The sequence below is a fragment of the Pangasianodon hypophthalmus genome, chromosome 21 (assembly GCF_027358585.1).
Source record: "Pangasianodon hypophthalmus isolate fPanHyp1 chromosome 21, fPanHyp1.pri, whole genome shotgun sequence".
Taxonomy (NCBI): Eukaryota; Metazoa; Chordata; class Actinopteri; order Siluriformes; family Pangasiidae; genus Pangasianodon; species Pangasianodon hypophthalmus.
This window is the reverse complement of record NC_069730.1, coordinates 13,309,250-13,331,001: the sequence shown is the minus strand read 5'-3', so window position 1 is coordinate 13,331,001 and position 21,752 is coordinate 13,309,250. Positions and strand designations below refer to the sequence as shown.

The 21,752-nt window shown below is 37.0% G+C and overlaps 1 protein-coding gene across 1 annotated transcript in view; it reads right to left on the bottom strand.

Annotated features, from left to right (window-relative positions):
- The window catches only part of sema6ba (sema domain, transmembrane domain (TM), and cytoplasmic domain, (semaphorin) 6Ba), a 132,968-nt gene that overhangs the window by 33,594 nt on the left and 77,622 nt on the right, over positions 1-21,752 (bottom strand). The window contains exons 4-10 of the mRNA XM_026925054.3: positions 13,422-13,482; positions 13,251-13,313; positions 6,991-7,089; positions 5,038-5,128; positions 4,741-4,860; positions 2,450-2,538; positions 2,017-2,234 (exon numbers count right to left, since the gene is read on the bottom strand). Of these exons, the coding sequence (XP_026780855.1) occupies positions 2,017-2,234; positions 2,450-2,538; positions 4,741-4,860; positions 5,038-5,128; positions 6,991-7,089; positions 13,251-13,313; positions 13,422-13,482 (741 nt within the window). The remainder of the gene's footprint in view (positions 1-2,016; positions 2,235-2,449; positions 2,539-4,740; positions 4,861-5,037; positions 5,129-6,990; positions 7,090-13,250; positions 13,314-13,421; positions 13,483-21,752) is intronic.

Genomic DNA, 21,752 nt, shown 5'->3' with positions numbered 1-21,752 from the left:
AAAAAAGGAAAATAAAGAGAACATGAGAGGAGGAAGAAGAAGCAAATAAATGAGAAGAAAATAAAAAAGGGAGGAGGAGGAGGAAGAAGAAGAAGAAGAGAAAAAAAGAGGAAAAGAAGAAGAAAAAGAAAAAGAGGGAAAAAAGGAAAATAAAGAGAACATGAGAGGAGGAAGAAGAAGCAAATAAAAGAGAAGAAAATCAAAAAGGGAGGAGGACGAGGAACAAGAAGAAGAAAAAGAAAAAGAGGAAAAAAGGAAGATAAAGAGAACATGAGGGGAGGAAGAAGAAGCAAATAAAAGAGAAGAAAATCAAAAAGGGAGGTAGAAGAAGAAGAAGAAGAAGAACCAGAAAACAGAAAGGGAAACCAGAAATAAAAGGAAACCTGTAATTTCAAATTTATGTACTTGACTGATTTTCTTGCATCAGAATCAAAGCACCTGCATGACTCATCTGTTTTATAAGCCTCTGACTACAGCGTACAGCTGACATTTCATGTGTGTGGAACACTGAATGTCCCTTGTCTTCCTCTCTGTCTCATCACTTCACTGCTATACAGAGACATCACAGCCATTTCCTTGCAGCAACACTGTGTGCAACATTCATCTGCTTTAGTGCTATGGGAGATATGTCACACTTACGAAACAATACATTATACCTTTACTGCCATGGAACCACTTTGTGTAAGAGCAGCTCTCTTTATTTCATGCTCATTTTAATACGGTTCTCTCTCAGAGAGGGTTTCTGGTGTGTCATGCCAGAATAGAACATTATTCTTAGTTTCCAAGGAGACATTGTAATCTGGTGTAAAGTGCCGATCACTTGTGGTGGGTTGAGGTGTCAGTCGGCCATTTTGGGTCTTTCTAAGGTACACCAATTACTCCATGTCAGTATGAAATGAAAAGGGTATGTGGAATACGCAGTGGAGATTTTGTCCACTCAACTCACATGGCTGATCTACTGTTCTCTCATTTCTTATGAGCCTGAATATAACAAATGACAGTTAGTACAGAATTAATGCTCTGACTATATATATTTTTTTCTTATTCTCTCTCTCTCTCTTAAATGCATTTTATCATTGGCATTTGCAATAAATAGCTTTATCAAAAAGTATTCATATTTATTAGTATAAATGTTTAAATAACATTTGAAAAGGTAAATTATTCCCACTAAGACAAAATATACACTATAAATACACTGCATAATAAATTGTACGCATTTATTATGTAGTTTTAGTAGTATGTATTTATATTATATTATATTAAAAAATATATGTAGTAGTATTTCTGAAGATATTTTATGTATTGTAGTAGATTTGCAGCCTGCATCTTATTTACATCTTATTTACATTATTTACATGCTAATGTGTCTCTGTATTATATGCAATAATTTCTTTTAAAATGTATACTGAAATGAATAATGATCTATAATAAATATAATGGGAAATTATTCCCATTATGTATTTCATTAGGTATTTTAGTAGATATTTTCATAGTTATTTTTAGTAAATATTTTAGCAGGTATTTTTGGTAGATATTTTAGCAGGTATTTTTAATAGCTATTTTAGCAGGTATATTAGTACACACCTTATTTTTAGTGAATATTTTATTAGGTATTTTCAGTAAATATTTTAGCAGGTACTTATTTTAGCAGGAATTTGTAGTAGATATTTTACTTTTAGGTGATATTTTAGTAGGCATTTTTGCTATTTTTTTCCAAGTAGAACCTTATAAGGAAGGTTAAAAACTATCCAAACAACTCTCAAGGAACATCTCAATGAGAATAATATAACTGGCTACAGTGAACTGCAATAACTAAAACTGCATTAAAATATACGAAAAGAAAAAATATTTTTTAAATAAATACCCATTGACACTAAAATGTATTTCACAGTGCAGTATAAAAATAATATAAAAGTCTAACAGCATAAACACACACACACATGTGTTGACAATGACTTACATGCACAGACAGTGGATATTAAAAGCCCAAATCTATGCTGAGATTGGTGTTTGTACCTGTTGGGAGGAGTGGAGAAAACTCCGAGGATAATGTCTCTGCCGTGCATGCGTATGATTGGACTGGTGGACTGCAGCAGGTTAAAGTAGAAGTGAGAGTCTCCTGGAATAGAGCAGTTCAGTCTCGCCTTCAGAAACGACGTCCACTGCTTCTCTAACACACGCTGAGAGCCCCCCAGATCACCTTTACACACACGCGCTACCCGGGACACCATCACCTGAAACACACACACACACACACACACACACACACAGGTAGACATGGATTCATGCATATGGGCACATACACAGTAACACACAGGAACATTGTAGTTAAATAAGGATAATTAATACGCACACGCATAATATGCACACAACTCAAAGAATAAATAAAGTACAATTTCATGTTAATGTTAAACCAATTCCCAGTTCTGTAAGTTTTACTTTTTCTCACCTTCTCCAAATAATTAAACTCCATCGCCATCTCTCTGAAGAAGAAGTAGATGTGAGAACCCCACTCTACTGCACTCACAAAGTAGGGCTCTGAGGCGCACACACACACACACACACACACACACACACACACACACAGAAAGAGAGAGAGAGAGAGAGAGAGAGAGAGACAGAGAATAGGATGAAGCCCAAATAATGAGATTTTTTCTAGAATTGGTAGAAATAAATCAATAAAATTACATTAAATTAAGGAGGAGTGATTTGACAATATGATTTCATTATCTCAGTGATACAGTATGCTTTTCTGCAAGAATTGTCATTATTATCAGTACTCTTACAACAATGGCCAAATCCACTTTTACTAGTGACTGATTGGATGTTAAAATTTTCTCATTTGACTCACTGGCGTAAAATGATACTTCTTAAACTTCTTCAGTTGGCATACATTTTTTTCTGAATTTTTTTTCTGAATTCTTTGGTGTAGAAATTTTTGATACCCAGAACATTCAATCTATCATGTGTTCTAGGTAATAATATATTTATCTTCTGTCAGTTGAGTCATTTGTTTACGACTTACATTTATGCGCAGACAGACCGGCCTGTCCTCCATTTATACAGCACCATTTCATTTATGTGTTCGTGTTGGCTTGCTTTCTGTATTTTTCATTTTCTTTAATTAATGCCAGTAAAATAAAACAACTGAGTTTCACAAAATGTTCTCGATGATACTCATAGTCCCTGACCTAGTGAATTAGCATGAGGATGTGTTTTTAATAGAGACTCCAAAGCACTTTTATAAGCTTCTCTGGATAAGGGCATCTGCTAAATGCTGCAAAAGTAATAAAAATAAGCAATTTAAACTCAACATATATTCCATATACAAAAATGCAGTAATCCATGCTAATTAAATGATTTGAAGTCAATTAAGTAAAGTTTTACAGTAGTTAGTCTTCTTATGTGTACAATTACACACACTCAGGAGCACGAGTAGGATACGAACGTTTTTCTGAATTTTGTGGGATTTTCATGAATACCTAATTTCTTGTGTAAACGCACATAGAAACGATTTACAAATAAATCCATCTGTATTCAGCTTGATAAGTGAGGCCCACTGTTATTACATGTTATTACAACTTTTCAGAAAATTCTTTTTGTAACTTTTTATATTATGTCAGATATGCTACTGAACATTCTGATAACATTCTCTGCTAGCTGGAAGCACAGCAACACAACTCTCACAGACAGAGTGAGAGAAAGAGAAAAGCGAAAGACAGAGGCAAACAGGCCCAAGCACAGATGAAGGTCTAAAGCTTATAAATTTAGTATAGAACCAGTACAGAGTGAGCTGAGGCAGCTGTGAGGACTTAACCTCTACCATTCTGTCTTCTCTAGCTGATCTTTTGTACACTCTCCCTGTTTTCTTGAATAAATCTCATGGCTCTGAATGCTCCGAAGAGACCTTGAAACTTTTTCACTACAAACTCACTCAGTAGGTCATCTACATCTTTACCTTCAAGTCAAAGCAATGCTGCAGAGCATAATGCAAGTTCTATTTTTACTTTTATTCCCCTAAAGACAATTCCCCTATGTACAAATACAGTACAAAACTCATTCACAGGGAGCTGTATGGAGGACGTTCCACATATCTAAACATAATAACAAACTAATTTTAAAAATGTTAAAAATGAAGTTTTCTACAAGGAGATGGATATTTTACATTTCTGGAAAGAGTCTGCAATTTCAACGCTTTGTAACAGTAAGTTTTCTGCCACAGGAGAATCTTCAAGACAGAAGAATTACAAGCTGCGATTTTTAATTATCTTATTATGTAATTAAGAGAGAAAAAACAAAAGGCTGATGAGGAATGACTGTTTGTAGCAGCTGTAACATAAGTGATAACAGGAACTAACTTGTTACTGTACCTATGATGAATACATGAAAATTACAATGTCATTCTTTAATAAATTAACAGCTATAATCACTGGCAAACTGATGTGCTGAAAATAATGAATTTTTGGGGATGTAACAAAGATGTTAGTTATTTTCCTAATAGCACATCCGGTCACAATAATTGTGATTATTACTTTTTATTAAGGAGATTTATGTCTGTTATATGTTGTGTTATTTCTTAGAAACAGCAAAAACATCTCATTATCTTTCTTTTATCTGCTTGATCTGAAATCAAAATGCAATTATTATGTATTGACCTAAATGAGGTGAAAAGTAACTTGAGCACTGACAAACAACTGATCATCACTATTCAGGTCACAAAATAATTAGTACAGTAATCACCTCGAAACCACTTGGAATCGTGTTTGATCGTGCGGAGAGCAGGGCTATCTCCCAAACTCCGGTAGATGACAGCGTCGATAGCGAGGAAATCCGTCACCGTACCCGTGAAGAGGTTACCCTCTGGGTCAAAGGTGAAAAGGCCAAGAGATCAGTTACCAGAGGGAAGGATCAAAAGGGCAGTATAGTCCATTTCACATCAATAACACTCCATACAAGACTATAGGAATGTTACACATCCCTTCCCCAAATCAATTTCCACACTGTCCTTTAAAGCAATTAAAAACCGTGTGTACAAACCTGCAAACAGGGCCACGTTGGCATGTCTGGGATCATACGGACACCTGGCCATTCCACTGATGGGCTCTCCTACCATTTCCAGAGTGTCTCTCTGTACACATGAATGCACACACACACACACAGACACACACACAGAGCCATAAATAACACTCACTTGTTGACGGTTGCAGCAAACCGCATACACGTCACACCCCATTTCCCAGAGCAGCTACCGTATCTCCAGGTGGTGGGAAATTGGGAATTGAGAGGGTACAGGAAGAGGTCTATAAATAATCTCGAATATCTGACATCATACCTCATACTGACAACTCATCTTCTGACTGGCTGACTAAAACACTGTACATTCAGTATTTTATTTATTTATTGCTTGGACCTCTTGAAAGAGGATTGAGTTTTATGCTTTTTATGTAACACAAATAACGGAACTGTTTTGGTGTAAGCATGGCCTTAAAATACTACTAACACACTCACTCCCTTATGCATTCACACTCTCTCACACAGAAAACACACTTGCAGATAAGCTGAAAAGCTTTGGTTTAGGAAATATAAGCAGCTTTCATATATAATCTAAGCACCGGGTCAGAAAATGTGTTTTTTTTTTGAGCTGAGATGTTCACCAGATCACCAAGCATTTAAAGTGAGGAAAACAGTGATAGTAATATAAACCACATTTCAGAAACATCTGTTAAAACTCTCATTATAAATATGACTGTGGTTCTCAGTGTGGAGTCTCAGGACCCCAAGGATCCATGATCTATAACTAGGAGGTCTAATATGTTATTGTTACGATCATTTTTAATGATGTTGGCGTAGTGGAGATCATTATCAACTACTAGCAAAGTTGTTATATCACAGTGCTGTTGAATTCTCAAACCTGATTGGTCAGAAGATGTTGATAAATTTTGTAATAACAGCATGGGTCAGAAGGTAGCTGTGACTGCAAGGTTGATATGGTGAAGTTTTCTGTGAGGAGACGTTTCTTTAGCATTTTAGGAAGGAGTTTCCAGTGTCCACATTTTGTAACAGTCAGAGGTAATGTTTTCAGGGCAAAGGGCTTTGGTTTCTTGCATAATGACAAGCTTCATTTCTTAAAATGTAACTATAAACAGATAAAAATGTATGACATGGCATTCTTTAATAAATAAAAATGTCGGTATTGGCAAATTGCTGTGGCGTAAGAGGAATAAAACACTTCAGAATGTGTCATTATGGGAAAATAATCAACTTGTGTCATGTCATATTCCTTATTATGTTATCAAATTTATATTTGCAAATTCATAGAAGTTCGCATCAGTTTATTCATATTAAAAGTAAAGTAGGGAAATACTGTGATTAGAAGTGTGACTAGTGGCTGTCTCTTTTCTTTCACATTCATATGTATAAAATCAAATGAGATTTATGCACATTGCCTGCAATTATTTGAGTTCATACAAATTCTTCACAAAATCAGGTCAAATTTAATTATTCTAGTTATTAAGTGTAATTGATTGGTCATGTGATTTGAATCTAAATTTCAATAAATGTAAAAACAAGCAAGAATAATATTCTAATTAACTGCTTTTAATAATACTAGAAAAAGGGCTGTTTATACTGTATGACACTAAATGTTTTGAACCTACATTTTAGCATAGTGTAAATAGTTTGGGTTCTGTGCAAGAAAAGTTCATTATTAAAGCTCTAATGGCTTTAATAAGTAAATAAATATGATGGTACACATTTATCAACTGTGTCTAATATTTGAATAGTTGGATTATGGTAAAATAGAAAATGAATGTGCACTGAGGTCAGAAAAGTGTCTGTGAATTTTATTTTTATGCTGTAACTTTGAGAACCCTTGACTTAATATTGGACTAACTATGCCCATTAAATTCTCAATGCAGCCACATATTTGCTCAGTGAGACGCCAGTATGGATGGTATTCAGCTGTTCCTGAGGCGCTATGGGGCCACTCACGGTGTAATTGGCGCACAGCGGGTTGAAGGCGTTGGTCCCACACACAAAAAGGCCGCCATGTTGATTCAGCAATACCTTCATATAGTTTCGGCACTCCTCCTGTAGAGACGGAGACCAACACAGAGAGAGAAAACAAAAATGGGGGAGAAAAACAAAGCGGAATTCATGAGGAAAGCAAATCTGGATTTGATGGATGAGACTACATGCAGACAGATATTTAAACAAGGTCATTTTTCTTAGCAGCATCTCCAGTTGTTTTCTTAATGCGTGAAAAGGCCATGAAGTAGGTCTCACTGCGCAGCTCCACCACAGGGCTCATGATCAATCACTCATCAGTAGGTCATACTCAAACAATTTCCCCCACATTTTGGAACATTCCTAGACAATATTCAAGAACATATATGGTGCATGTCTGCTTTTGATGTAAATGGAGGTAATTAAGAATTTGAACCCTCATTAGAACAAAGCTGTGTAAACGTGCTCCCATTAAAGCAAGCCAGGAGGTTACTAAAGAAACAAGACTTTACAAGAAGAGTTTAAGTGTTAGGAATGTTTTTGGTTCATTGAAAGGCACCTGTGAAGCCCTTTGAAGAAGTTTGTGTATTTATCAAAAAGCACTGCAGAAGAGCCCCACTGTGTAGCTCCATGCTGGGGCCCACACTTCTCTTTGTCCATTGACTTTGGCTTGGCCTCATGGTGTAGCTGAGCTCAGCAGGGCTGACACTGAGGGCAGATGTTCTGGGGTGATTAGGTGAAGTGCAGAGTGCTGGGTTGGTGTTACATATGCTTGGCGTGTGTGTGTTTGACTGAACGGATATTTCTCTTTCCTGATAGTGTTTCCGTGTGTACAGAAAGCTCTTATTCATAAGACCTACCACATTCTTCTATATGATTCAGATTCAGTGCATTATTTTCAAATAAACACATCAAATGCAGTATAGTCACTGTAAAAACCTAGATCTGTTTTACCTACCAATATGTCAAAAAAAAGTTATGTACCAAAGCAATAGAGACAGTACCACAAAAAGTCTCAAAAACCACATTAACTGAGGCGGTAGCAGTGTTAGTTATTAAGAGATAGGAACAATAAATACTCTGATTTTTAAGAGCAGAAGTGCTACCATGTAAATATAATATATATGCAAACAATACGTGCAAAGAACGTGGCTCAGTGCAGTTCTGCTTTCACAGAACTTTATATATTACAAGCAATAAACAGAAAACAACAAGCAAAGAACAATGGACCCATTATACTCAGAGCCGTGAGCTTTTGCTTTGCGTTTTATAAATCTACAGGAAATCAGTGTACTGTAATTGTAGGACACAAACTTAAGCAATATGTCAACAGATGATGTCACTGGAGGTTCGGGTAGGTACCAACCCAAGAAGCTTGTTTAAATCAAAACATAGATTTCCAGTTCAGACTGAAAACACCATCATTACTGTGATTGTCCTTTTAACCCTTCATTAACACTCAGTCCCTGAGGTCTACTGGTCCTCTCACATCTACACAATTTATCCCTCATGCAGGGTTCTATACTATTTTTCAATGCTATTTTTTCTCTCTGTCCTCTCTGTCTTTCTCTCTGGAGTATGATTCGGTCTAATTCCCTGCTTTCTTCCTTTCTTCTTCTTTCTCATTTGCTTTGTCCCTCCTGACACATCATTGACAAAGCGCCACCTGTGCTGTCTGGCAACGGGTCAAATCCCACTCGCACAGCTTCTGCTCTCTCTCTCTCTCTCTCTCTTTCATGATCTTGCAAAATGAAAATTGGAGAAGAAGAAAAAATCCAGAGAATAGAGTAGTGGTCGCTTGGAGAAAAGAATAAACAGTGAAGTAACCAGGATGTATTTAATGCCCTCTCGGTGTGTTCACACAGGCACATGCATATTCTGTCGTTACTTTCTGTTCTTAACATCACACTATGCAAAAGTGTTCATTTTCCACCCACACTTGTCCTTTGTGCAATATTAGTTATTGATCACCTTTTACAGAATGGTCCAGTCTTCAATGCATTCAACGCTTTTATTGAGACTTCTTTGCTAGGTTTTGTCTGTTTTGTTGACAAGGGATTATGAGCCAATCAGAGAAGATGGGATAACCTTTGGCCCCTCGGATAGACAATAATAGAGGTACAGTTTGTGCTGTTGGCGGCTTTGTGTGTCTGTGGGTTTGTGCATTGTATTAAGATATGTGTATGTACAGGGCTCAGGGACCATTTGTATTCTGCTGAAGAAGGAGACAGCAGTGAAAAATGTGTGTCTGTGTGTGTGTGTGTGTGTGTATCAGACTATTCAACATGAGGCCAAAAGAGCACAATAAACGGACATACAAAGATAGAGGAGCACACGTGTGTTTGCAACACAAGCTAGAATATTGAATTTCAATCCCCTTTATGCGAATGTGTCCACTAGGGTAAAGTAGCCAAAAGAATTTAATTGCCAGTGCAATTACTGAGAGAGCACTGGCATCAGAGAAGACAGTTCCCTCTGTGTGTGTGTGTGTGTGTGTGTGTGTGTGCGCATGTGTGAGTGTGTCAGCATTAGGAAATAAAAAATCTAGCCAAAGAAATGAGAGTATCTTGTATTTTAAATGCACAGAAATACATTTTGGAAGGAATACTTGAGATTAGTTGTGCCATGTTAGTTTATGTGGGTAAAGTTAGCATTCCGGTAGATCACTGCCATTGCTAGGTATCATTCAGAAACCACACTGGAGGTCTGCTAACCATGAAGGATTAATCTGTAGGTTCTCTTCCTCATACAGGGCACCAGTAATGCAGGTGCCGTGCTGTAAATCTAGTTAAATAAGCAGTCTCATTAATTATGCATGTTTAAATTGGGTAGATATTTAAATGTAACTGTAAATATTAATGCATTTAAACTGTGTTCAAATGGCTTCCTGCTAAAAATGAGATGTCTTGTTTTTTGATGTATTTCTGCAGAAAATAGTAAAAATAGTATACATCGCATTTGTCGAGCGAAAAGAACTTAAGAGCTAAATACCATCTATTTGCTGCACTAAAAAAGCAGGAGGTTTTTTTGGGTACATTAAAAAGCCTATAGCAGCACAGCAAGTATCACACACTGATCCACTGAGCTACAACTAGAAATAAATGTCTGGAACCAAAAATACAGCCCTGCTGAAAAATCCAGCTTGGTCTGACCATCTACCATGTGCCAAAACCCAGGCCAAGCTGGTAAGTGCTGGTAGAAAGGAAACAGTTTCTGAATTATTGCTCCTACGCTAGTTTGTAGATGAGTTATTTTAAAGAAAATAATAATAGTAAGGCAATTAGAAACTCTTGAACATTTTTGAACACATAATTTTCCATCTGGCAAAGACGGTCCGTGTTTTGGCAGCTGGTAGTTGGTCAGACCAAACTGGATTTTTAGCAGTACATCACCAATGTCTGCTTCGTCTCAGCATAAATCCCCAAGTCTCACTGAAAAATACCTTTTGTCCACTTTATCTTGTCATGACTTGCAGATATGAACACAGGGTTACAGCAAAGCACCTATGATACTGGTACCTCCTGTACAAGGACAGAACCTTCGAATCAATTTTAATGTGTCTTTTGTTTCTAAAGTATTACTGTACCATGATTGATAACCAGTGATTGAAACTAGTTTGATGAATAATAAAGAATTACCAATAATGTGAACAATTTTAAACAAATATAGACTTTTAAGAATCAACAGACGCTGCTGTGTCTACTCTAAAATCCACTAGAATACAACCTATTGCCTATGTTAGATTACATACTGTATTTGCATGTGTAGCTGGTGGGAAGCTCTTGGCTGTCTCTCACCTCCAATGCCTCTAATCAACATTTACCTTAATGTCTTAATTAGCCTAAACAGGATTTTGGATTTTCTGTGATATACCATAGATACACCATGAACAGCTTGCTGCTTACTGTCTCATTTTCTCAGCATTGTCTCGATCAACTCCCAAAGATCTCAAGGTCAGTGTTGCAGTGTGGCATGTGGAACGTCACATGTGATTACATAGTCAACATAGCAGTGGGAAGAATTCATGGAAACAGATGTGTCTCTGTGTGTTTCTTTCTTTCTCTGTCTCTAATGTTATGCTTTTTGCTCTTTCAGTCTCATGATGAATAGTCTGCGAAAAGAATGAGGACCTTTCAAGAAAACAGTGACCACAAACATTACTGTCACAGAGAGAGATCCAGAGAGAATTAGAGACAGCAATGGATGGGCAGAAAGGATGAAAAGCACAGGAAGGAGAGAGAATTTGGCTAAAAGGCAACAAAAAAACAGGAGTATAATGAGTGAGTGGCATTCAAGTGTGTGTCTGAAGTGTCAGGAGTGTGTGTGTGTGTGTGTGTGTATGGGGTTGGGAGTTGTAGCAGGGAGGACTATCAGTATGCGTTAGAGACAGGTCTCATTTGTAAGCTAGCTCTTGCGGAAAAATAATACACACCCTGGTTGGACATTAATCCTCAATGAAATCAATCCCATCAATCCCCTTGAAATGCACCTGTACGAAACCACGCTAGCTCCACTTCCTGCACTATGGAAAGGCCAGTCTACCGCAATTAGCCTCTGAACTTCAGGAGAAGGAGTGATTTGTCTGGTGAAGATCAAAGAGAACAAACCAGGCATGTGTTTGAGCCCAGCGGACATTCACCAGCATCCTGATGCAATCACACATAACCACTCATAGCTGACGTTATACAGTCAGGGGTTAGCGTCAGGAAATGAGGATCATCTCTGCAAGGTTCCAAAATCAAAAGCCTCCATTTTGTGAGGATCTGATTATATGTGTGCATGCATGCATGACTGTATGTGGGTCAGAAATGAAAAGGTCAACACTGTCATATGATTGACAGTGGTATTTAATGCTGAAATAAATCAGCATGCTTTTATTGACTCAAAGATGTAAAAAGAATGAAACTTGATAAATAGATAAACTTTACTGACAAACCTTTTTTGGTGGTGTATAATTCCTACACTGTGAAATTACCCATGTAACATTTTCTGTTTTGAAAGACATTTCAATGGTCTAAATTTCTGTATATTCCACTTAAAATGTATACTGACAGTATAGACTGTATAAATATATATAAGTGTGTTATCAAGCCAAAAAATTCAGATTAGCTATGAACTTCAAATTACATTTTTGTGCTGTTTTGAGTCTTACCGTATTCCTACTTGATCATTTCTGATCGTAATGATTAAGTCTGATCATAATCACAAGAATTTAAACAATCAGAAATTTCTTTTTATCTTTGAACAAATCATGTCATTTTAAAATATATCATTTTTATTTACATTTTTGTTCATTCACAGACTACTTGCCCCTTCTGATTTTTTTTTTTTATTATTTCATTTAAATGATAGAAACAAATAGAAGTTTCTAACACACTGTAATTATTATGATATTGACTATATCAGGTATTCATCAATAAATAGTAACAATAGTAACAATACTGACCCAATCAATATGTTTCACTAAAAAAATAACTAGCCGTTTTACTGATATTAGTGAAGAATAATCTCTCTTATTCACTTTCAATAACCGCTTTACCCTGGTCAGGGTCATGATGGATTCAGAGACTATCCTAGGAACACTGGGCATGATGTGGGAATGCACCTGGATGGGACACCAGTCCATCGCAGGGCGTCATAAACACACACATTCACACCTTGGATAATTTATCTTAGCCAATCCACCTACTGACATGTTTCTGGGAGTTGGGAGGAAACCGGTCAAAACTCACACAGAAGGTGACGCAAGCTGTGAGGCTGCAACACTACCCGCTGCGCCACCATGCCGCCAGTGAAGAATAATGAGAAACATAATTTACTAATGAAATAAAAACAGTTGGTAGTGGTGTTAGACTTTTGGACCCCACTGTAGGCTGCTTATGTATTTTCCTATTTCTCAATGTTTTTAGTCATTAAAATGCCCAGATCCCATTAAATAAGAATGATTTTACTGTCTAAAGGTTAGCATCTCATCAGCATCAGCACAATAGTTCAATTAACTAACAACAAAAAAGAACACTGGCCACTGCTGCATATCAGCATAGGCTAATGTGTCAGGAGTTTAGCTATTCTGAGTCCTGTACAGCTGAGCTGCATATTCACCAGAGAACACTTAAGTGGTATTTGTCAGAGTGGAATATACTCACAATGTTTATATGCACTGCGATATATTTCTAAGGCATTTGGCAGCATCACACGCCCACTGAGAAACATTTGAGAAGCACTTAACAGCGTTAAACACTCACCTCATGTTTGCCCTTCATCCTGCAGATTCGGATGTCATTCTTATTGGATTCCCACGTTCGCTTCTGTAGTAGTGAAAGAAACACAATGTGGTCCGTTCACACACTAGAAGACACACACGCACACATGTTAATGAGTCAGAGAGCATGTGTGTGTGAGGAAATGGGACTTACTTTGCTGTAGAACATCTCATCCCCTGTTACATGGTCCAGTTCCACACGGTAAAGGTCATCTCTGAAACATACACACACACACACAGACACACACACTATTCATCAGAAACAATGCATAGAAGTCTCATCTTTTTTCAAAATCACAATGGTAAACCTTTTATTGGCAAAAAAGAGAAAAAGGTTGAAAAGCATGAATCATTGGAGCAGTTGCTGTATCACCAGCAAAAAAATATCATATTATGATACTGGATGATGTTGTTGTTGTTGTTGATCTGAGCAACATTTGTCAAACTATCTTTGCATTAATAATTTATATAGCACTTTTGATTTTAAGCCCTTTCCTTACAGAAAATTAAATGTATGATAAAGCACATTAATGAAGCACACTAATAAAGCACAATGTACAGTAATGAATTAAATAACTATAAATCTATGACAATTGCTACAAATCAAAAAAAAAAAAAAAAAAAAAAATTATTTACCAAGACCCAATACAACAAATAAGCCAGATATTACACAGAAAAAGCAGGGAAAAATACACAACATATATTTTAATGCCCAATCAGCTACTTTTGACTGTGAATAACAATGGAGGCTGACATTGTACTGACAAGAGACTGACAAGTTCTGATGAAACCTGCATATCTCCCGGCCCTGCCAAACACACACACACACTCACACACACACATACTTACCCGAAAGATGGTTTAATCAAGAAACATTCTACAGTGCACTCAGTTATACTCCAAACTACAGGAGACCAATGCTTTAACTTAATAAAGCAGTCCAATGTTTCATGCATTAGTTATCAGTCAAAGCTGAATATTTTAAGTGACATTTTGGATACAAAATAAGCTTAATGACATCAATACACGGCATTAAGAAATCTATCCATTATCTGTGTGACATCTTAAAAGGCTGAATTTAAGAACAGAAGAACAGACTCTTTACTACTCTGTGGAACTGTGGGACCAATTATAACAGCTAGACCATTACCACAGAGCATTTACAGCTCCCAGTGTCAAACATGTCCTAAAAAGCTAATGAAATCTCTAAAACAGACTAGATATGATAAACTCCCTCTTGGGATGGTTGAGAATAAATGTGGACTACTGAAGGAGTCATGAAATTGGCTCAATGTGCTCATTTTTAAAATCACAGTCTCATTTATGGCCAATAGTCTGAGCATCAAAACCTGTCGAGGAAAAAAAAAAACTCCCATTTTCTGTCAAATAAAGTGCTTTATGTAAGAGGGCATTTTCACACCAGCCATTTTCAGAATTATGCTAGCTGCCTGATTAGCCTTGCAGTTTGGTTCGCAATGTTAACATGGCTTGTGACCAACATGACTCATGGTTACATATTTCACTTTACAATTTCATTCTTTCATTACAGAACCTGTGTTACAGTGTTACTCCTATACTTACCCTGTTCTGGGCATTTCATTAATATATCTTCCCTGGCATTACCTACACTACCATATATGGAATTACACAGTGATCAAGAAAAGTGTGCAGAAAAAAAATCAAAACAATTTTACATTTTAAAGTATTCCTGATGCACACTCTTGGCATCTTCTCAACCTGCTTCTCAACCCAGGAAGCCTTTCTTAAACTTCCCGAAGAGGCTGAGCTAATTTTCTAACTGAAAACTACTTCCTTGGTGAAACTACCAAGTAATAACTTGGTCCAACATCTGGTCCAGTCATCTACAGTCATCTTAGATTCATCCATTTATCTTCATTAACCATTTTATCCTGGTCAGAGTGGTAGATAGGGAAGCTATCCTGGGAACACTGGGTGTGAGGCGGGAATACACCCTGGAAGAAATGTCAGTCCATCGCAGGCCACCACGCACACAGACATTCAGACACTCTTTCACAACTTAACATAGCCAATGCCCCTACATGCATGTTTTAGTGAGGTGGGAGGAAACCCACGCAGACATGTCAAAAACATGCAAAACTCTTCACAGACAGTAAACTGAGCTCAGGATCAAACTGGGAACCCTGTAGCTATGAAGCTACCCACTGTACTACCATGTCACCCAGTTATCAAGGCTGCATCCTAGTTTAAAAAAAGCTTTTTTGAGCTTTTGAGAATGATGTCCAATTCAGAAAGCAGACTTCTTTTGGCCAAATTTGAAAACATACTCTCATGTATCACTCTCAGTAAGGTAAAACCCATAATTCTGTTCAGATGATAGGCAGTTGTATAGAAGAACATCAATTTGGGAAGCATTTGCAGATGGAAGTCCGCTGTCATCTAAGGTAGACTAAATTTAAATGCATCTAGTGTTTTTATCTATCCCTCTTTGAAAGACATAGCTGACAAGACTGTCACTCTGGCTGATGAAAATAACTTACTTACCTCTCAAGTGGCAATAATAATAATAATAATAATAATAATAATAATAATAATAATAATAATAATAACAATAATAATAACAAAACAATCAAAAATAAAAACAACAAAAAATTGTAATAAATAAATAAATAAATAATGTGTATAAAAATACATCTTTAGATGCTGTTCTTTACTGTTTCAATTAGCAGTCATAATTAAGTTCCTAAATGACCAGCCAGTGTACATAACTTAATGATCAATAAATGTGACATTCTAGCTAGCTAATTAGCCATGTTGTTCAGCTCACTCTTCAGGTAGCATGAGAAGTCAGGAAGGATTTGTAGGAAGTAAACAACTCCTAGAAGTTATGATGCATGACACTGATGAGTGTCCCTAAAGACATAACTGCCAAGGTTCCGTTGTTACCTAATCAGACATGTACAGACTATGATTACTAACATGGCTGTCTTCAGAGACAAAGACAACAAGGTTAATGTTTTGGTCAGGTAGAATCACACCATTTTATCATCTAACGATGATGTTATACTGTACACTGTAAGTATAATTATTTTCCAACCACAATGCCTGATTCAGTGGCGATGTATTATGCTGTTCATGCACTGCATTTTGTGTACTTTCAGAAGAACTTTCATCTTTCATGCATCTCTTATAGAGGCATCTTCTGACAACTGATTTTGAAGTTCAGGTATGCACATGTAGTGATGATATCATATGCAAATATATACTTAAGCACTACTCAGAGAATTACTTGAGAATTACGGTACACATGCAGGGTGGAGTTTGAGTAAAACAGAGGCATGTCTTAGTTACGTGCAACTCTGACTTTGATATAAGGTGCATTTTTTCTTTCAGGATATCAGCTCGAGTGCGAAGCAGTATTAAGTCCAGTTCCACTATCTGACAGTTTGATGTATCCACATTATGTCATGCTGAAGGCTATTTCTGGCTATTTTTTGGCCTGTAAATTCACTCAAAAAACTATGGAATGCCATTCAAGGCCAATATTAAATACATGAGTGCTTTGTCAGCTTGTCCTTCAAACCCTTACACAAGAGCACACCAAATTAACAGAAACATTGGCATTATTTTACTAATTCAAAAGCATAAAAATAGCCTTCATCCCATGTACATATTACAGTTCTATGATCTTGATTTAGTATCTCCTGGCTTCATTTAGTCATGTGCACAATTAACTATCGTCACACTATATTAAAACAAATAAAATACAAAATTATGAGATGTGCTGGATCAAGTGCTATTTTATAAGCTGTCGAATAATGGAAGCCATATTGTTAAATTAAATCAAAATGATTATTGTCATAATTACAATTATGGTTATTCATGCAGCAATGTATTTGCAATATACTAGACTCCTATTACATGTTTATTTATTTATTTATTTTTTAAATTTGAAATAATAACCTTACAGAGCTTGAATGACAGTGTAAATACTAAGAAGAGGAAATAAAAACCCACATAAGTACAGTGAATATTACTTCAGGGTAATTTAAAAGGAACATACAAATAAACCAATTTAAAATTCAATTTAAAACAATTCTTTTAAAGCTTGGGCTATTTTACTCCAATAGGTAACAGTTTGTATTCTAGCCCCATTAATCCTTGCAGTGCTATGTTCTAAACAAACAATATTATGAAAAGAAAGCAGCCAGAATCTTCTAAGATCCATGTCAGGTGTAAACCATTGCTGTATAATTGTTTTTTCAGCAGCAGTGAAGCCAGACATTAACAGTCTTCTCTGAACTAAAGTAAACTTGTAAGAAGAATCATCATTTAACAACATAAGACAAGGATCAAGATCAAACTGCAAATTCCACTGTGATACTTTTTAGCACTTGAACTACATGTTTCCAGAAATTGGATATGACTAAACAATCCCAAAACATATGCAAAAAAGTACCTTTAGAATTATTATTACACAGACTGCAACTAGGATTTGATGAGAGTTTCATCAAGTATTGCTTATATGGTGTACAATACATTTTGTGTACAGTTTTGAAATGAATAAGAATGTGCAAGGGGTTTTTGGAGATAAGGCAGAGATTTAACCAAACTGTATTCCAATCAGGACTATAACCCAACCAGGAGAGTTCTCTCTCCCACACCGCTAGTATCTTCAAGGACTTATATGAGCATTCATGTAGTTGCTTATAAATCAAGGAGACTGTACCCTGTAAGTTTCCAGTGTTTTTGATCCACTTTAACAATGGGTGGTCATCTAAGCTAGAGTTCCAGGGTTCCCCATATGCTTTCATTGCAGACCTTAACTTCAAATACATAAAAAAGGAGGTATCTGGCAAGGAGTAATCTGCTTGAATATCCTGAAATGTGTGCAGTCCACTACCATTGAATATATCACCAAATATGAGCACACCTTTTAAGGACCAGGGAGGGTAACTGAAAGGTTGATTACCAGATAATAGGCAGGTATTGTTCCAGACAGGAGACTGACGTGAGATTTTTTTTAACATGACCTGTAATCTTTTCTGCATTAAACCAAGCTTTTTAAAGTAGTTGAAATAATGTTTCCGAACTTCTGATGTAAGCTTCTTGAGCCTACCACCAGCCTACCACCAGTAAAAGGCAGATCTTGAAGCCTACGGGGAAGAACACGGTCAGATTCAATACTCCTCCAGGGTACTTTGGTGAAGTGAAGTGACTTGTGGCCAAGTATGGTGACCCATACTCGGAATTTGTGCAAGTGCACACACACAGAAGTGAACACACACACACCCGGAGCAGTGGGCAGCCTTTTTTGCTGCGGCGCCCGGGGAGCAGTTGGGGGTTCGGTGCCTTGCTCAAGGGTCTCACCTCAGTCGTGATATTGAGGGTGGAAGAGAGCGTTGGTCATTCACTCCACCCACCTACAATCCCTGCCGGACCTGAGACTCGAACCAACAACCTTCAGGTTCACCTTCGGGTTACAAGTCCGACTCTCTATCCATTAGGCCACGACTGCACACATGGCCCTAATTTGAAAAGCAAGGTAGTAAAGCATTAAGTTAGGGAGAGGGAGACCGCCATGAAGTTTTGCAGGCTGTAATACTGAAAAACTGACTCTAGGACGCTTACCGCCGCAGATGAATTTAGAAATTAATGAATTCATTTCTTTGAAAAATTTAGGGGGAGAAAAACAAGGGAGCATGAAAAATAAAAAGTTAACTCTAGGTAAAATGTTCATTTTAATTGTACTGATCATTTTTAAGTTGTCCCACCTCTGTATATCCCGCTTCATTTTCTGACTGATTTCAAAAAAATTTGTCTGAGCAACCCTAGACAGAGAATCAACAATTTTAATACCAAGATAAATACATGAATTAGCAAAGACAAGGCCACTAGGTAGAGAGGTTGCTTTAGTGATACTATAAAGTGCCATCAAGGATGACTTTTTATTTTGTATCCAGACATAGTGCTAAAGAAATTGAACAATTGCAAAACCTCTGGTAGAGAGGTATTTAAATCTGAAAGATAAAGCACTATTACATGTTTTTTAACACTTGCCATCTTCCCATTCATACATTATTATATTGTTTTTATTCTACATCATATTACATTTGGCAGCATAGAAAAAAAAATGCAATTTGCTTTTTCAATTCTTTTGGGTACAAGGCAGGTGCTTGTGTTTAAAGGCAGTGGTCTAGACACTTTTCAAAAACACGGTCTCAGACTCTTCTACTTAAGAAAAACCTGACAACCTCAGAGATGCAAGATAAACACTGGAGATTTGCATAATCTGAATAGAGAGCTCTTTTTCCCACAAAAATGTGTCTCTGAAAAAGAGTAACTTTCCTTGTGAAAAATACTGACTTTTGTACTTAAGTTGCCGACATTGAATATGGCCCTGTGGTTTTACAGTGTGGGTTATGACTAATATATATGCGCTGTTCTTCCTGAAATTCAAGCGGCTCCTAGCCTTGCGCATATTCCGTCCTAAGACCTCACACTTTCTGGAAGGTGTTAACCGGTTTCCGCCAGCTTTCCTGCCACGTCTAATCCTGCAACCCAAGTTGCAGTGTTTCTGCTGTCAGTAAGTAGACAAGAAGTGAGTGTTTTAGGAGAGTAGAGGGCAGGGGGCAAAGGCTGGCTTCCTAACCTCCCTTTCTAAAGGGTTTACCCTTCAGGCCCTGGTCTAAGCGGGAGCACATGTGAACTCTCCAGAGAGCTTAAAACCTCCTGTCAACACTGGCTTTGAAGCGAGTGTGGTGTATTACTAACACTGCTTAAGACACCCGTTGGACAGAGTGCACACATACACATACACACATACATACAACACACACACACACACACACACAGTGAAAGGAATAAAAAGCAGATGGGAAAAATGACTTTCAGAGTGGATAATACCTCCTTTACATTATTGGATCCGGCGCTTATCACAGAAGTGCTTTTAGAGATCTCAAGTTGTAATGAAATTGTTCCACTGTGTAATTTTTCATTTCCATTTCAGACAGACTAGGACACCTGTCACTGCTGTTTAAATGAAAATTCTGTCTAGAATAAAATACTCATATAAGATAGTGGTGTAACATTAATAAGTCTGACATTTCCAAAGCAGCTAACGTACATTTAGAAAAGAGTTCAACATCCTCATCCAATTTATAATGTGGTGGTGGAAAAAAAAGGCATCAGTCCATTATGTGCCATCCTATGTGTGAAGTAAGGTGAAGTGTGCTGATGAAGTAGAGCTAAGACGCGATTTCTACAAAGAAAGATAGAGAGATAGACACCCATACTTACCTACATACATACAGACATATTGTACATCCAACAGGACAAATATAAATCCGAGTAAAAAATCACAACAAATTAGGAACAGATCAGTAGTAGAAAAATATAAAGAAATAGAAAACAAAATAAATACAGTTGCAGATTCATGCAGCTTTTCTAAAAGCATTTTCCCCAAGCACTTTCAGTGTATATAATCACACTCTCCCATACGTTCAATATACAATACATGGCTTTAATGAAAATGAATTCAACCTGCTCCTGCTCTGTTTTAAGAGTGTATGTGAGCATGTGTGCTTGAGTGAAGAAGGCAGTGTAAGCTTTGTGTGTTTATTACTATTTGGAAGATTAGCTTGTACATTAAGTTAACTTTCTGTTATCAGTTCTGGCATACAGTCATCTGATTCTGATTTGTACCAAAGTCCGTTTAGTAAAGTCTGTCCACTTGGCAGCCATCTTGTCAACGCTCCCAGAAAGTTATTATATATCCTGGTCAGTCATACAAGATCAGGCTCCAACCAATTTGAATGGGGAGAGACCCATATACCAAACATGGATCAACAAGATAATATTACAAATGGTTTAAATTGGACAAAATCGCATAAATGATGTGTGGGTTTGACTCCAATAACACACACACACACACACACACACACACACAAAAAAACATTTTTTTCAGGTTGCTTTAGCTACTCTCCATGCATGTTTCTCCATTATTAAAATAGCAAAACACTCCATACTTGTGCACGTGTCAGTGTAAGAATCTGAGAGGCCAACCATTTTATAACATCTATATAACATATATAACTATATAACTTTATAACATCATTTTTGAGCACATCAAAATGCTCCTAGCTAGTTATCTGATGTTATGCTAGATGGTAGTTTGAGATTTGTGTTATTGTACATTATGCTTTAAAGTGTTATAATACCTGCGTAGGCTACTGGGCGCAAATGATAAATGATAAATGGCAAGATGATAAATGATAAATGACAGTATTACATTTGGTCACTGGGCAGCTGCTTTTAGCTGAACTGAGAATTGAGCTAAGCAGTTGAGGGTCAAGTGGTCACTCAAGGGCCAAGCAGTGGTCCTCGGGCAGTCCTTGGATTTGAACTTGCACAGAAAATTAACCACTGAGACACCACTGCCTAATGTAAGTGAGCATTCCATTTTATTTGATAGGCATAGAAGGCACCAGGCACTTGCCAATATGCT